Source organism: Anguilla anguilla, chromosome 8, assembly GCF_013347855.1.
Source record: "Anguilla anguilla isolate fAngAng1 chromosome 8, fAngAng1.pri, whole genome shotgun sequence".
Classification (NCBI taxonomy): Eukaryota; Metazoa; Chordata; class Actinopteri; order Anguilliformes; family Anguillidae; genus Anguilla; species Anguilla anguilla.
This window is the reverse complement of record NC_049208.1, coordinates 54,294,498-54,312,179: the sequence shown is the minus strand read 5'-3', so window position 1 is coordinate 54,312,179 and position 17,682 is coordinate 54,294,498. Positions and strand designations below refer to the sequence as shown.

The following is a 17,682-nucleotide window of genomic DNA, read 5'->3' as shown; positions in this document are numbered from 1 at the left end:
CCCTTTCTCTCTTTCTCCTCCATAGTTTCTCACTCCCTTCATCTCATTCCTTTTTTCCCTCTTGTTTACAGTTTTCTTCCTCCTCTCTGTCATGTTGCTCTTGCTTCTATGGTTCACTGGCCCCTCTTCTCCTTTCCTCACCTCCTTCCCTCACCTCCCTTCCTCTCCTCCCTTCCTCACCTCCTTTCCTCTCCTCCCTTCCTCACCTCCTTTCCTCTCCTCCCTTCCTCACCTCCTTTCCTCCTCTCCCTTCCTCACCTCCTTTCCTCTCCTCCTTCCCTCACCTCATTTCCTCCTCTCCCTTCCTCTCCTCCCTTCCTCACCTCCTTTCCTCTCCTCCTTCCCTCACCTCATTTCCTCCTCTCCTCCCTTTCTCTTCTCCCTTCCTCACCTCCTTTCCTCCTCTCCCTTCCTCACCTCCTTTCCTCTCCTCCTTCCCTCACCTCATTTCCTCCTCTCCCTTCCTCTCCTCCCTTCCTCACCTCCTTTCCTCTCCTCCTTCCCTCACCTCATTTCCTCCTCTCCTCCCTTCCTCTTCTCCCTTCCTCACCTCATTTCCTCCTCTCCTCCCTTCCTCTTCTCCCTTCCTCACCTCCTTTCCTCCTCTCCCTTCCTCACCTCCTTTCCTCTCCTTCCCTCACCTCATTTCCTCCTCTCCCTTCCTCTCCTCCTTCCCTCACCTCCTTTCCTCCTCTCCTTTCCTCTCCTCCTTTCCTCACCAGAAGTGTCAGGTGTCCCTGTAATTCCCCCTGCTCTTTATCGGGGCTTATTATTTCTTCTGTGTTGTTCCTCTCTTTCTACCTCCTCTCCTGCTTTTTCCGTTGTATGAATTTGTCCTCCCCCCTCTGTAGTTATTCCAGATCCCCCTTGCCCCACTTTTTTGTCAAGCATCAACTCCTCATTGACACTTGGGCTGTAACGTCTCCAGTTCTCTCTTCACTTCTTCCTCTTTTTCTTTCTCCGTCTGTATTTCTATCATTGCCACTTCTGCTTCCAGGAACATCTCACGAGTGCAGCAGCTTCCTCCATTCTCCCAGTTCATCTTCTCAAACTTTTTTAAACAGGTCAATGGCTTGACATTTTTTGTTTATTGTTATCGCCGACAGGGTACCTGCCTCCACAGTTTTCAGTCAGGTTCTCGACCTCAGGATGACCTTCTGCAATGTACTCTTTAATGCAGGGATCAGCGACTCACGGTTCTCGAGGGCTGAGAACTGCTGGTTGTCCACCCTCCCTTTGCCTGGGAGTCAGGTGTGAAGACATCCTGGCCAATCAGTAGCACTAATTACCCGGGAGAAAAGAAAACCAGGGCTTGCAAACAAGCGCACACTTTTCAGGCCGCGGGATCTCCACGTGCAAGTTGGTATCAACAGTGATGCTTATGCCCTGCTACTTCTTAGTCCGGATCGTGTTTGTAGTCATAACACCTCCCAGAGGTAGCATATCAAGGTTAAAAAGGACTGGTCTGAGAATTGATCCCTGAGGGACACTGATATTAGAACTCTCAGAGTTGTGCTGTTAGGCCTTAAACCAGTTAAGATCAGTGCTGTTAAAAAGCGAGGTGGCGGCTGGCGACTTGAATTCAGTAACAACTTTGTGCAGCATGTCATGATGCATAATTTCAAATCAATCTCAGAAGACTCTGCATGGAGGAATAGGGGGGTTAATTATTGATTATGTCATGGTTCTGTGTTTCCCTGTCTGTGTTTCCCTTGTTGGGCCGCCAGATGGCGGCACTTCTGTTTTGTGTCCTGCTCCCCCCTGTTTAATTGTATGATTGTTTTCAATGGTCTAATCATTGTTTTCTGGCTGTCTTGTTTCCCCTGCCCTTCCGTGGCCAGATTGTTCATGGTGCCCTCCTGTGTCTCGTCAGTGTCTGGCTATTTAAGTTCCCGTCTCCTGGACTCAGGTGCTGGATCCTTGTTGTTGGTTGTTTGGTTGCGTGTTGCTGATCGTGTGCCTGCCCAGTGTGTTCCTGCTACGTTCTGCTCCCATGTGTTTTCGGACTTTTGGTTTTCCTGTGTTTCTGAAGTTTTCCTTTGTTTTGGAAGAGTTACCCTGTGAGGCTTTTTGTTCCCTTTGTCCCCTTTTTGTTAGTAAAGTCTTTTGTTCATCCCATTTTGGAGTTTGAGTTTTTCCCCCTCAATCCCCCGCAATTGGGTCCTAACCCCACGCACGCACCCTGACAGATTAACCCCCGATTGTTTTACACCAGAATTAATATTTTCAACTTTTAAAAATTTTCAACTCAGAAAAAAGAAGTAAATTCTGTGCATTTTGATATTGAGACAAATCCCTTTTGTGGACATGGGGAGGATTGAGGAGGTGGTCGATAGTGGAAAGCGGCTTTCTGGGGTTATTATAAATATCATTTAGAATTTTTTTTAAAAACTCTGTGCCAAACGTCATGAAATACCTGTGATTTGATTTTCCTCCATCTCCGCTCCGCCCCACGACAACATCGCTTAAGCTGTGGGATGCTTTCATTCCTCCATTCCACCTCCTGTTTTGAGAATATTTTTTGCCTTAACGCGAGCTACAGAGTTTTCGGCTGAGCGTTGTTTATGTAAATCAGTGCAGTCAGATTTGGATGGGTACAGAAATAAGAAGTATAGTGCCAGGCAACCAAAGGGGTAATATCACGTTTCTGTTTTTAGTTGTTTGCAATTGATCATGGTATTAAGAATTATGCACTAGTGATCAGATATGGCAGTATTGACAATGTGATATTACAGATTACATTACATTACATTACATTACAGGCATTTGGCAGACGCTCTTATCCAGAGCGACGTACGACAAAGTGTATAACCAAAACCAGGAACAGGTGTGTTGAAAACCCTAGAGGGAAGTACAGTTCCAAGTGCAGGGAACGACCGCGTAGTTTAACTTGGACCCTGTAGGTTAATATGAAAATCACATATGAAAAGTCCTCTAGAAATGACCAGATCTAAGGTGTGACCACGGCTGTGGATTGGTCCTGAAACATGCTGAATAAAAGCCATAGAATTCAGTAGGTCCTACAGTTAATAGTAAATAATAGAATAGCCTTGGGGTCAGTGTCTGTATCTGTGTGCAAATTAGAACCTCCACTGATGATAATTCTAACAAGTTTTGTGTGGATTATGGATAAGAGCTCTCAGAAATCATTGTGGAAGCTTGTTTGGATGGCCTGTGCACTGACAGCCAGCACTGAGGGCTGGCATTTACGCAGCACATCATGGTACTCAAAGGTACTAAATTAACCTTACAGTTTACGGAATTTTAAAAGATGGCAGCCAGTCCACCCCATTTCTTCTACTGTGCTGTACAAAAAAAAAATCTCTTTACGCATATCACTCTGGGTTAACCTTTATTGCTGAGACACCAACTCCTTCCCCATGACATCGGTCTTCCAACAATACAAAACAGGATTGCACTGTATTATGGAGAACCTAGGTTTTACATAATGCTGATCCAACTGGATGTGTTGTACCTGAGCACTGTCTCTTTATCATACCCTGCTGACCCCCTGTCAGCACAGTAAACAGTCTGTTTCCTGTTTTGGTCTGATAGAAGGCAGACTTCTGCGGACTGCCCTGCATTGGGGTGGAGTGGAGCTAGCCGGCCAGTTGGGTCTAACGCTCAGCTGGATCCAAGGAGCAACTCCAGGACATGGGACGGCTGAGTCCAGCTCTTCTCCAGCCATGGTCCCATGGTCTCCAGAGGAGTCCAGGAGCTCCTCATCCTCTTTGATCTGGTGGAGGACAGATGTTCTCCTCTCCAGCTCCGTGATTCTCCACTCCAGGCAGAGGCAGCCCTCTCAGCCGGACGAGGAGGCACACGCTGGCATGGTAGGGCGATCGCAAGATGGCCATGCGTGTCTGGAACTGTGTCTCCGTTACCAAGCCGAAAAAGCAGATAGCGACACAAAACGGTAAAAGTCTCATTTTTATCTTGTTGATTTCGTAAAAAGCGGATGAAAAAGATTATAAAATCAGGATGATCGATCTATAAACTAATAATAAAATAATAAAATGCAAAAATCGTGCAAATCATTCATTCATACATTCATTCATTATCAACGAACCAAGAAATATAAGTGTTCTGTTTGTTTTTTGCATATATTTAGAATTTACACAAGAAGAAACAAGGCAAACAGGAAGCTACACTGTAGAAGCAGGGCCTTGGGGTTTATATCTGTGCGGCACCTCCTCACACTGGACATTTCTGGAACTGACACCGATCTCACACAATCTGACTCTGGGCCCACTGTTGTAGTAAATGTAATAATGTCAATCTGCTTGTATAGTGTTTGAAAACTACTCAGTGTAAGCCCAGCTACATCCAGTGTCCTGGGACTGTTCAGAAGAAGCATTACAGGTAATGGAGTGACTGCTGGTAATGATGTAACTGGCAGTAATGCGAGGTTGCTCTAAATGAATAAATAAATATCTTTGAGAACATCTGATGTGTTCCTGATCCATGTTTTTTTTTTTTTCTTTGAAAGAGCTTTTATGCGGTTCCTGAATATAGAGGCCCCTGGGGCTGCTGGGTGGCTCATCCTGTTAAGGAACTGTTCTGGAATGTTCTGGAACATGGACAGGGCCCCAAGGTCTGGCGTCCACCATTTCATCTGCAGAGCCACACATACAACCCGCCTTGCTAACTACGGTATACAGAGCATACAGCTGACATCACCTGCTTTCAAGGAGAGCCTCTTATTATATCTGAGCTTCTGATGAGGACCCTTGCAGGGTGAGCATGCATGATTGACCATTAAAAATTCAAACAAAAATGTGGGGAAAGCATCTGCTAATAAAGGGCCCAAAAGTTATGTTTTCACAAGGCAGTCTTCTGTCCATTGGAGCATTCCACATGGAAAACTTGATCGACACAGAAGTAATTGTACATTCCATGGCCTAGTACATGAACACATGCCTGTTTCAGCGCTACATTATTAAACATTGTTTTCTTTCCAATCTGTGAATTTTTGCGTCTTTCTCCCGCAATTCATTTGCATAACGTTCTTGTAATTGAGTTAGCTTTCTTCCCTGTTCCTCCTTAAAGTTATTAAATTCCTCTGCTTTTTTTCTAGCAGCTTCTTCATGTTTCCGATTATTTTCAAAAATGATTCTATGATATCTTTCCTCCATGTCTTTCAATGTTTTCGCTTCTTTTGTTTTCCTAGCCTCTTCAGCAATCTTACTCTTCTGAAGTTTTCCACGTTCCTTCTCAAGTTCCTTCTTCAACAATTCCAGCCTTTTCCTCTCCTCCTCTTTTCTCTCTGCGTCCTCCTTAGATCTTCTGTCTGCCTCCTCTTTTCTTTCCTTATCTAACTGCTCTTGTTGTTTTTTCAGCTGCCTTTGCTTTTCTTCAAGCTCCCTTTCTAGTTGCTCTTTAGATCTCCTTTCATTCTCTCCCTTTTGTCTTTCTTGTTTCATTGCTTTTTCAAACTCTTCCCGCATTTTGCGTTCTTTCAATGCATACTCTGTTCTCTCTTTCTCTTCTTTCTGTCTCCTGTACTGCTCATCCTTCTCTTTACTTTTCTGTTCCTTTTCCCTTTCCTGCTCCCATTCCTTAGCTCTTTTCTTAATGTCTTCTTGTATCTCTTTTTTCTCATTTTCTGCCTCTTTAATTCTCTGTTCCCACTCAAGTCTTTGTCTCGCCTCATTGTTTTTCCTCTCCTGCTCCTCTCCTTCTCTCTTTTTCTTTTCTTCTGCTTGCCTTGCCTCAAATTCTATCTTTTCTCTTTTTTGTTTTTCCATCAGCTCTTTCCTCTGTTTCCTCTCTCTTTCCGCCCTCTGCTTCTCTTCCTCTTCCCTACATTTCAACTCCTTTTCCAGCGTCCTTTTCGTTTCCTCAATCTCATCTATTTTGCTCTTCCACTCCGATTCTTGTCTTGCCTTCCTCTCTGTGTCTTCCCTCTCTCTCCTCTCTTTTTTTTCCTTCTCTTTTTTCTTCCACTCTTCTAGCTCCATCCTGAAATGTTCTTCTTTGTCTTTCAGATTTTTTTCCTGAAGCATTATTTCTTCTTCTGCTTTGTGTCTCTGCTCTTCCATCTTCCTCCTCATCTCTTTCATCTCCGCTTCATGTTTTGCCTCCAGCGTCTCTTTCTCTCTCTGCATCTCTTCCGCATTCTCACTCATTATTCTTTCGCACTCTTTCCTTATGGTAAATTCTGCCTCCTGGAACATCTCATTGGTGTAACAGCCTCCATTCCTCTGAACCATCACGGCTATCTTATCCAGCAGCTCAGACACTTGGGTGCGATTGCTCATGTCCTTATTATTGAAGACATGAAACCTGTTTCCACAGTCTTTAATCAGATTTTGGATTACAGGGTCACCTCGTTGAATGAAGCTTTCAATGGATTTATTTGTAAGTGCATCCCCTCTTGTGAATATGACTATGGTGAACATGTCAGCCCTTTTACCAAAGGTGCTCTTAATGAGCTGCAATGTGTCCTTTTCCTCCTTCGTGATTCTTCCAATCTGTAGCACTAGGAGAAACACATGAGGTCCTGGGGCCAAAAAGGAGATGCATTTGGCTATTTCCTGCTGGACCTCCTCATTTGAAAATGATGTGTCAAAGAGACCCGGCGTGTCAACTACAGCAACGCGCCTGCCAGCTACCTCCCCTACTCCTTTCTTACAGCAGGTCGTCACTGATTTCATACTGATATCCGACTCGAACTCCTCCCTCTGCAGTATGGTGTTTCCTGTGGCACTTTTCCCACTTCCTGTCTTCCCCACGAGCACTATCCTCACACAGTCAGAGCTCTGGTCTTTACCCCCAGCGCCTGCCAAATAAAGACACACAGTACAACTCAGAGAGAAAATCTGGAGAATCAAGGCCATCATAAAAAGCCTTCTCAGGGGTGTCAAAGTCCTAAAGCACAGCAGTGTCAGCAGGTATTGTTTCCTTTAAATGAGCTGCCAGTGAAGACCTTGAAATCAAGGTGTGTGGACTCATCAGCTAGTCAGTGATTAAATAAATCTCTGGTGCTGAAACACATTGAATACCAGCAATCAACCGATTCCACCATAAACCAATAAACCAACCAGGAGTGCCTTTAGCTGTCCAAAACTGAATTCTGACACCTGTGGTATATATGCCATTTGTAATTAGAAAAAAACAGATTTAATTAACATTGATCTTTCTGCACAATCCTGTGGGGGTTATGTAGACAGTGTCACAATATATAGGTGCTGGGAAGAAATTGCTAAAAGAAGGTCGCATATAAATAAATGCCATCCATCAGTCCATCATGACTGTTCATCATGTTTTCACAAACATGGAACATGCGAGGTGGAAACCACTAACTAAGACAGGTGATTCTAAATTGCTTTGTTGGACAGAATTCACCGGCATGCTTAGAATTCTCTGGCATGGTTAGAATATGTAGGTAAAATTCTGTAGATTAATGGAACGTCTGAAGGATAAAGTGGACTTAATGGCTTGTTCTCATCATTGTGTGTTCCTTCATTTGATGCCAGAACACAGGACTTGTTGACACACAACGAACTACTGGATTAGAATGCTTTTTGAAGTGAAGCATTTCACAAGAATAAACAAATGATGAACCTCTCCACACTTGTCCACTGATATACCCTTATGAAGAAATGATGAACCTTTCCACACTTGTCCACTGATATACCCTTATGAAGAAATTATGAACCTCTCCACACTTGTCCACTGATATACCCTTATGAAAAAATTATGAACCTCTCCACACTTGTCCACTGATTTACCCTTATGAAGAAATGATGAACCTCTCTACTTACCCTGTGATGTGCCCATAATACGTTCTGCTAATTCTCTGATCTTGCTGTCCTTCTCCTCTAGCTCAGTCTTGTGCCTGGCCTCCAGCTCTCGAACCTTCCTCTTGAGCTGTGCCTCCCAGTACATATCCAGGGAAAAGCAGCTTCCTGTTTCTCTCTTCATCTCCTCTATGACCTCCAGAAGCTTTGGAACTGCTGGGTCGTTGTGAATGTGCTGGTTGTAGAAAACAAAGTACCTGTTTCCACAGATCCTCAGAAGCTCCTGAATATCCTTACTTTGCTGCAGAAAGTCAAGAACAGGTGGAGCAGCTGGATTCTCATGGGTAAAAATGACCATCATGTAATCAGTGACTCTTGAGCCAAATGTCTCCTGAATCCTGGTTATTTCTGCCTTGTCTTCATCAGTGAGGGGAGGAGCTGGAGTGACCAGGAGGAAGGCATGGACTCCATGGCCACAGAGAGAGGTAAAGAGACGAGACACAGCGGATGCAGTGAGCTGTGCATCACAGAGAGCTGGCATTTCCACCACGGTAACCGAGCGACCGAACACTTCTCCCTCTCTCCTCTCACACACTGAAGAGGAGCCGGGACCCACACTGGACTCCCTCCGTCCCAGGATGGTGTTCCCTGCGAACGTCTTCCCAGCTCCTCTCCTCCCAAACAACACCAGGTCCAGTCTGTCTCCCCCAGCCACTGGAAATAAAGAAGAAGAGTCCGTTATCTTGTGACTGTTGTCTTGTGACTTATCTCACTGCATTATTGTCATTTTTGCCCTGTTGAGAGTCATTACCCAGCATGCATTTCAGCACACCCTCAGCTTTCATTCATCAGTACTCAGGTGTAATTCCACAGCTGAGTTTCCATCCATTTGTTTGCTTGCCTTAATGCTACATGCCAAAAGTTAACATCTGAAATATGAAATGAACTTTGCAAATTATCAGTTTGTGAATAATCAGTGATACGTTTTCAATGTTTTATGCATCGGTTCAGAGTGCTATAACTGTATTTTCTGTAGCAAAACAAAAGCCTGATTTCTCTCAGGTTTCTACATCTTTATTTATCCAGTGTTTATCTTTATTTGTCCAATGTTTAGAAGCATTAAGGGGTAACTTAGCTATCAAATCAATTCTCACCATTAGTAACACAAACTCATTTCAGTATGTCTTTTCTTTGACTGATTCTTGTCTTACCTTCTTTTCCTTTAATTTCCTGCAGTTCTTCAGATAGAGCCTTTGGTTTCTCCTTCCTCTCCACCTTCTGTTCAGCCTTCCTCAGAGGTACCTGACTCACTCCAAGCGTGGCTGATTCTGGCTCCTTGAAAATCTCACAGCTGAGGAAACCTCCTCCATTCTGCCCCACGATCTGCTCTATTTTCTCCATTAGTTCAGTAACCTGGGTGTAATTAATCTCATCTATGTTGTGAAACTTGTAACACCTTCTACTACACATTTGCAGAACTTGGGTATAAGACAGGTCAAAGCGAGTGCTTTCACTCTCCTGTGTGGTCAGTACCATCGAGTACCTGAAGGCCTCAGGGCTGAAAGAGTGCAGGATTCTCTCTAATCTTTGTTTCCCCTCAGATGTAATGTTGCCGTTCTCCAGCAGCAGCAGGAGTACATGAGGACCTGGGGCAGACAGGGTAACACATCTCTCTATCTGATAGAATAATTTCCTATCGGGGAGCTTGGGGTCCAGTAAGTCTGGAGTGTTGATCAGAGCCACACGCTTCCCATTCACCAGACCTCGTGCTCTCTCACACTGATCTTTCACTGAAAGGACCTCTGCCCCCAGGATGATGTTCCCCACTTTACTCCTCAGTTCTCCAGACTTCCCCAGCAGCACAACCCTCAGCTCAGACACTGCAAAATGGGACAAAATGTTTACCATAATACAAGGTCAAGGAATTGCACTTTAAAATAAAAAAGTCTTTTTAGACCTTTGTATATGTTTCGCCAGTTCTTAGAAATAAATAGTTTGTTATTTTTTTTCTTCAGGGGTATTAACGTACTTTTGGGACGCTCAAATTCAGCACTGACTCTTCTCCGCAAATCCTCTGTTTTCACATCTCCTGGAAATAGCACAGTGAGTCATTACTTAATGCACAATGAGGCACAATAGAAAATGTGGAACCCACATACGGTATTGTGTACAACTCCAAATATAAAATAATCTCTTCATTAAAACAAACAGAATCAGGATGCTATCATTTGCTTATCAGAATAATATTGTGTTTAAACTTCTCTAATATATACTGTATGCTACACTGGTCTTTGGTCACATAATAAAAACAAGTATTATTATTAGTATTAGTATTAATATTTTTCTTCTTATTATTATTTTCTCCATTTAATTTAACTCAATTTGAATTCATAACATAACATAATGTCAAGAACAGGCCTAAGCTTGAAGAGAATAAGCATCTTAAGTAAATGGATGGTAAATGGTAAATGGACTGCATTTATACAGCGCTTTTATCCAAAGCGCTTTACAATTGATGCCTCTCAAGTTTATCCTCATAACTTTAATCTTTCATACCAGGAATCACTTTGGTTGCTCTTCTTTGAACATTTTCCAGATTAGATCCTCTATTATATACCTTACTAAATGCTTTTTGGAAATCTAAGTATATAATATCATAATCCTTGTTACAGTCAAACACTTTGCAGCTTCTTCAAAGAAAGGCAGGATTTGTCATGCATGCCATTCCCTTGTAATGCTGGTTATTCCTTAGGATGTTTCTATTTTCAAGAAATACTTCTCACATGTCTCTAATGATAAATTCTAGTATTTTACATGGGATGCAAGTTAAACTGACAGGCCTGTAGTTTCCTGGATCAGGACAGTCCCCTGTTCTATATATATTGGTATTACATTACCTAGCTTCCAGTCCCCTGGTATTTCTCCACTTTTTAAAAACTGTCTAAAAATACCTGCCAGTGGTTTAAAGATGATCTCACCTAACTCTTTGAGTACCCTTGGGAATACGCCATGTGGGCCTACTGCCTTATTTCTAATAGTAACCTCTTCTCTAGTAAAGCTCTCAACAAAGTAACTATTTAAAGCATCAGAAATATCTTTATTCTTATAAAGCAATGATCCTTCTTCACTGCTGACACACCTGACATCCTCCTGCATAATCCTTCACTTTAATTTTCCTACTACAGTATTGAAAGAGACTTTTATGATTACTTTTTGCATCATGTAAAGAGCCTCTTAGCTTCCTGTAGTTTTTTTCTAACCTTAGCACACATACTACAATATTTATCCTTATTACTCTCAGTGCGGTAGTTTTTAGATATCTTTCAGACAGTTTTTTTTCTCAAACTCTCCCGTATGTCTTTGCTCGTCCACTGGGGAGAACACTTCTTCAACTTACTTTTCCCTTCCTTTGGAATAAATCTACATTATGCCTAAGGAATAACACTTTTGAACCTGACACACTTTTCATTCCCAGTCTTGCAATCAAGAAGTTGCACCCAGTCAATATTACTTAAATTTGCTCGCATCATGTTAAAATTGGCATGTCTAAAATGTTAAATTCTGGCCATAGATGAGGCCTTGTTAATTTGCCAAAATATATCAAAACTAAATCTAGAATGATCACTAGTCCAAAGTGGCTCAACTACCTCTATGCTACAAAAATATGTCTGGAGCACCACTTAGCACCAGATCCAGAATTTATTTCCCTGTTGTGGGCTGATTGACATACTGTTCCAAAAAGGTCATTTATAACCTCATTTATAATCTAAAAATTCTGCCGCACTTTTTTTGCTGTACTTGAAGTCACCCATAATAATAGTCTCACCTCCCTGATAAGCTTGTTTTATGGTTCCAAAGAGCACTGAATTCACACTGCCGTCTGAAGCTTGAGGTCAGTAATACACGCCTAGTGTAAGGTCCTTTTCATGGTCCTTATTGTACCTTATCAAACCTTGTTTTATAGTTGTTCTAATGACCATGATATGCACTTTCGGATGTCACTTTGAATAAAAGCGTCTGCTAAATAAATGTAATGTAATGTAATGTTCCCCTATGAGCTTAAATCAAATATCCTCACTAGGCTTGAACTGGTAAATTTACAGAATTTCCTGCACATTACATCAATAAAAAACTTTTTATATATAGAGAGCCATACCCCCCACCTGTCTTACTGGATCTATCCTTCCTAATGAGTTTGTACCCCTCTATATTACATTCATTCCCGTCCTCCTCCTCAAGACATGTCTGTGTAATCCCAGCTATATGGCATGGCTCCCACAGTCCATAGCAACCTCAAGTTCCAATAATGGATTTTTAAAAATACTTCTAGCATTTAAACAAAGTCATTTCAAATTTTGACTTCTACACCTCCTCCCCTATTCCCTCACCCCCGGGCATCCCACGCCACCCTTACTAAAATTTAGCTTTAAAAAGATTTCATTGGTGTTCACACGGTTATAGGTAGCCGCCATCATTTAGCCTCAACTGCCTCCTCACTCAAGAGAACTAATAAACAAATATAAAATGTCCTCCTTTCCTTCCTTCCTTTCCATAATCTACCATATCATCACATAATCAATGAACTACTAAGAAGCAAATACAATAATACTAATACTAAGAAGAAAAAAAACAAAACTGTAATATAATAAAGTTCAGACTAAATTTAAAATAAAGTCCCTTTATGCACTTGCTAAAGCAGTAGTCTATACAAAGTATCTGGAAAGGAAATAATCCCTTGATTTTGTATCATTTTCTTTGATTGTGAATATATACTAATGTTCAATGTTTGCATTAAACCCACAGGAGAGAGATAACTTAGACACAGTTGTGTCACTACTCACGGGAATCAATCCACCCTGCCATGGCTGGTACAGAAAAATATGTTCTCAAAACATAAAATTCAAAATGGTCCTGCGGGAATGAAAAGAGAATGATGCATTTTTCAAAAACAAGCCTCCAGCTTCAAATCTTACCGTAGGTAATAATTACGTATTTACAAATATACTACTAATATACATTTTTGACTGTTGCACTTGGCTCACATTTGCTTAATCTACCTGTTACGACTTTATTGTTCACGATCAGAAAGTATATATATATACTTATATATATGTACAGAAAAACAAACAGTAGATAGTAAATGCTGTGGTTATACTTTATAGAATTACACGATTACACTCACGTAGGTAGTATAAAAGAAAATGTACTTACAGATCATTGTATTGATTACACTTTGATTGTTTATATAGAGAACGTCTAAAAAAGGCAAAAATAAAATACTACTAAACTGAGTATTAAAAAACATATAGAATGAATAAATTTTCCATAAATATTTTTTGGTAATTAAACTAGCCTACTGAAAAAGGCAAAATAAAAGAGTAGATTTTTAAAAATCTCTCTCGAAAAAAGTTTTCTGCTTCTCCCCCTTCTTCTCTTCTACTTCTTCTTTGTTCCGTTCAAAGTTCACCTTCAATGACCCACCTCTTTCCATCAGATAAGAACATGACTTATCTGAACATGCCAAGAAAAGGGGGGGAGGGGTGGGGGGCACCAGTTACACACACGAACTTTGAGCCACTGCGCGGCAAAACGTTTAATAAATAAGTTCTGTGCGTCAGCCATTATGTTTCTTCAAATCGATTCATATCATTGTGGATGGCCACTAGCCTGGATAAAAATGCCCATTCTGTTTGCAGCATAGGACTTTGATTTCACTAACTAGTCGTTTCCTTTACTACACATTATTGAAAAGTGATCGGTATATTCTGTAGTCGCCCCCACCGAGTCAGCGCACAGCAGGTAGCGGGCTGAGAGCTGACCATTCCCGGCTATCACTCAGGGAAACTCTCGCATCGAGGAGGAGGTGCGGGAGCTAGCAAGACACAAGCCTGGTGTGGCAGCTGGATTTCTTTCAAACCCTCGCAACCTATACATCAAAATGAAGCTTAGAACCTGTAGTGTTTAGCTATATGTGTTAATTTCCTCCATAACAAAAGTCGAAAGTCGAAATATTTAAAAACCGACGTTTTACCGTGTATTTCAGTCAATATTTATAGGTCTGGCTATAATGAACACGAAATTCATTCATGGTAACAGTTGCCACCTTTGGAAAATATGAGAACATCAGATGGTTTGCAGTCTATCCAAACTTAGTTCAGTAGGAGAAAAAATAAATAAATAAAACAGGCAAGATAGTTCATGTAGGCTATTACTGTTATGCAGGGTACACGGTAGGCAATTTCATTAACATGTAATTTCATCTATGCAACATTTTAAAGAGAGATGAATAAACAGCCCCCGCGAACGCCGGCTATTATGAACGGCAACTTAGACTGAGCAAAATCAGCAGGTTGCTGGTCAGCAGCTAAGCTGGATTGAATATTTCCCTCATACCTACATAACGTTCACAGCGGCGACAGGTGAGCTGAATATTGGTGGGGTCCAAAACTTTCCTTTAAACTAATCATTAGTAATTTTCCTTTATTATTAAACGTGCCAACGATCGGATTAATCAAATGGCAAGTAGCCTAACACACAGCGTCTTCATACCGTGTTAGGGAGATTAAATCATAAATTCAATTTATCCGTCTAAAATCCGTTTTAATCACCAAGTAATAAACAAGATACACCAGTCTACACCAGTATCTACCGTGTTAGCTTTCAGAATAACAAGCAAAAACAAAACCTACACTTCAATTTTGTTTACAATCTACGCATTGCAGATATTCGCCATGAATTCGAGTGCGGAGAAAGAAGTGCATGTATCCACAAATAATGTTGATTAAAAATGTGCACAATTTCGTACTGCAAATCAAAATAAATGTTGGCTATAAGGCCTAGGCTACTCGCTAAAACTGCCTATATGGGGAGAGCTGGCTATATATGGTAGTATTGAGTAGCCTATTTTGAGCATTAATTGCATTGATACTCAAGGAAAATCAGGGGAAGATTCTGCCACTGCTTAGTGATTAAAACGGATTTTTCTAAATCGCATTTATCATTTAAACTCCCTAACACAATGCGAAGAAGCTGTGTGTCCCTTTCCAATTGCTTCAGATCGTTTGCATTGTTAATCACTGAAAATTAATTAAAACAGTTCGAGATCAATGATTAGTTTAAAGGAAAGTTTTGTGCCCCACCAATTTTCAGCTCACCAGTCGCCGCTGGTTTTATTTTGTTTCAATTCGACAGTTTAAGAAAGATGGATAAAGGAGGAAGAAAGGGAGGACAAAAGAGGAGGATGCCCGATTATTTTTGTGGGTAAAAAAATTCTCAGCATTAATTACACTCAGTAAACTTGAAATATTTTATGTAAAAGCTAGTACCAATAGTATACATTCTTTTTAAAACATTGTTTTCCTTAATTACAATTATGTGCACAATACATTAAAGATACAACTATTTTGAGCTGAGATATTCATTGGTTTGTACCTTTTTTCTCCCACCTCCCAGCGGATCTCAGGGTCCAGACAGTTCATAAAACTTAGTTTAGTTAAAAATTAAAAAAAAATAGAGAGATGAAAAGTACAGTATGAGGATGTGGAAATATATTTCATAATTAATTATATGACAATATGAAATCAATGTGATGCTTTGAAGGTACAAAAATTGCACTGTCAATCAATATTAGGTTAGAAAATACAGCATTTACCTGATTTAACGTGACTTCTGGTATAAACCACACCCATTTCCTGTCTCCTATCCGAATACAGATACAGATAAAGATAATTTTGTTGGTTGAACAGATACAGATACAGATAATGAGGTCTCTGCATGCCCCTAATATATATGTGTGTGTGTGTGTGTGTGTGTATGTATTTATGTATGTATATATAACCACAGTAAAGCCCCCCCTGTTGTTAAATGAGATATTGCTGCTGGGGGCTTTGCATACTGGAGCTAATAATCACATAGTGGAGCAATATGGGACAGCAAATTATAATTTAGAGTTTGTATGGTACCATAAATTAGGTGTGCTGTCAAAATAATAGCCTTAAAATCTCATCTGCGCAGAATTTCTACACTTACAGAAGGTTATTGTGCTGTGCTGTAGTGTGATGTACTGTGCATACCGTGTGTATTTGTGTACACAGATTACAATATTTATAGCTCTGTAGTTCTCTATTTAAAAACCATTACCGGTTAACCCTAATAGTCTCAGAACCAGTAAGTGTAAACTAAAAATTCTGACCCCTTTCTCTCTTTCTCCTCCATAGTTTCTCACTCCCTTCTTCATCTCATTCCTTTTTTTCCCTCTTGTTTACAGTTTTCTTCCTCCTCTGTCATGTTGCTCTTGCTTCTATGGTTCACTGGCCCCTCCTCTCCTTTCTTCACCTCCTTTCCTCTCTTCCATTCCTCACCTCCTTTCCACCTCTCCCTTCCTTTCCTCCCTTCCTCACCTCCTTTCCTCCTCCCCTTTCCTCTCCTCCTTCCCTCACCTCATTTTCTCCTCTCCTTTCTTCACCTCCTTCCCTCTCCTCCCTTCCTCACCTCCTTTCCTCTCCTCCTTCCCTCACCTAATTTCCTCCTCTCCTCCTTCCCCCATCTCATTTCCTCCTCTCCCTTCCTCTCCTCCCTTCCTCTCCTCCTTCCCTCACCTCATTTCCTCTTCTCCCTTCCTCACCTCCTTTCCTCCTCTCCCTTCCTCTCCTCCTTCCCTCACCTCATTTCCTCCTCTCCTTTTCTCTCCTCCTTCCCTCACCTCATTTCCTCCTCTCCCTTCCTCTCCTCCTTCCCTCACCTCATTTCCTCCTCTCCCTTTCTCTCCTCCCTTCCTCTCCTCCTTCCCTCACCTCATTTCCTCCTCTCCCTTCCTCTCCTCCTTCCCTCACCTCATTTCCTCCTCTCCTTTTCTCTCCTCCTTCCCTCACCTCATTTCCTCCTCTCCCTTCCTCTCCTCCTTTCCTCTCCAGAAGTGTCAGGTGTCCCTATAATTCCCCCTGCTCTTTATCAGGGCTTATTATTTCTTCTGTGTTGTTCCTCTCTTTCAGCCTCCTCTCCTGCTTTTTCCATTGTATGAATTTGTCCTCCCCCCTCTGTAGTTATTCCAGATCCCCCTTGCCCCACTTTTTTGTCAAGCGTCAACTCCTGATTTATACTTGGTCTGTAACGTCTCTAGTTCTCTCCACTTCTTCCTCTTTTTCTTTCTCCGTCTGTATTTCTATCATTGCCACTTCTGCTTCCACATCTCACGAGTGCAGCAGCTTCCTCCATTCTCCCAGTTCATCTTCTCAACCTTTTTTAAACAGGTCAATGGCTTGACATATTTTTGTTTATTGTTATCGCAGACAGGGTACCTGCCTCCACAGTTTTCAGTCAGGTTCTCAACCTCAGGATGACCTTCTGCAATGTATTCTTTGATGCAGGGATCAGCAACTCACGGTTCTCGAGGGCTGAGAACTGCTGGTTGTCCACCCTCCCTTTGCCTGGGAGTCAGGTGTGAAGACATCCTGGCCAATCAGTAGCACTAATTACCCGGGAGAAAAGAAAACCAGGGCTTGCAAACAAGCGCACACTTTTCAGGCCGCGGGATCTCCACGTGCGAGTTGGTGTCAACAGTGACGCTTATGCCCTGCTACTTCTTAGTCCGGATCGTGTTTGTAGTCATAACACCTCCCAGAGGTTGCATATCAAGGTTAAAAAGGACTGGTCTGAGAACTGATCCCTGAGGGACACTGCATGACATTAGAACTCTCAGAGTTGTGCTGTTAGGCCTTAAACCAGTTAAGAGCAGTGCTGTTAAAAAGCAAGGTGGCGGTGGGGTCTACAAGACTGGCTGGGGACTTGAATTCAGCAACAACTTTGTGCAGCATGTCATGATGCATAATTTCAAATCAATCTCAGAATACTCTGCATGGAGGAATAGGGGGGTTAATTATTGATTAACCCCCGATTGTTTTACACCAGAATTAATATTTTCAACTCAGAAAAAAGAAGTAAA

The 17,682-nt window shown here is 41.7% G+C and overlaps 2 protein-coding genes across 5 annotated transcripts in view; both read right to left on the bottom strand.

Annotated features, from left to right (window-relative positions):
* Nucleotides 1-17,682, bottom strand: part of LOC118233355 (GTPase IMAP family member 8-like) — a 55,719-nt gene that overhangs the window by 10,623 nt on the left and 27,414 nt on the right. For 2 of the 4 annotated variants that reach the window (XM_035428993.1, XM_035428994.1), the window contains exon 2: nucleotides 12,584-12,653. The exons of the other annotated variants lie outside the window; for them this stretch is intronic. In XM_035428993.1, the coding sequence (XP_035284884.1) occupies nucleotides 12,584-12,605 (22 nt within the window). In that variant the 5' untranslated portion in view covers nucleotides 12,606-12,653. The remainder of the gene's footprint in view (nucleotides 1-12,583; nucleotides 12,654-17,682) is intronic. 4 annotated transcript variants of the gene reach the window in all.
* The window catches only part of LOC118233356 (GTPase IMAP family member 8-like), a 121,007-nt gene continuing 107,445 nt past the window's right edge, over nucleotides 4,121-17,682 (bottom strand). Inside the window, exons 3-6 of the mRNA XM_035428996.1 lie at nucleotides 9,772-9,831; nucleotides 8,954-9,622; nucleotides 7,767-8,456; nucleotides 4,121-6,781 (exon numbers count right to left, since the gene is read on the bottom strand). Of these exons, the coding sequence (XP_035284887.1) occupies nucleotides 4,932-6,781; nucleotides 7,767-8,456; nucleotides 8,954-9,622; nucleotides 9,772-9,831 (3,269 nt within the window). The 3' untranslated portion in view covers nucleotides 4,121-4,931. The remainder of the gene's footprint in view (nucleotides 6,782-7,766; nucleotides 8,457-8,953; nucleotides 9,623-9,771; nucleotides 9,832-17,682) is intronic.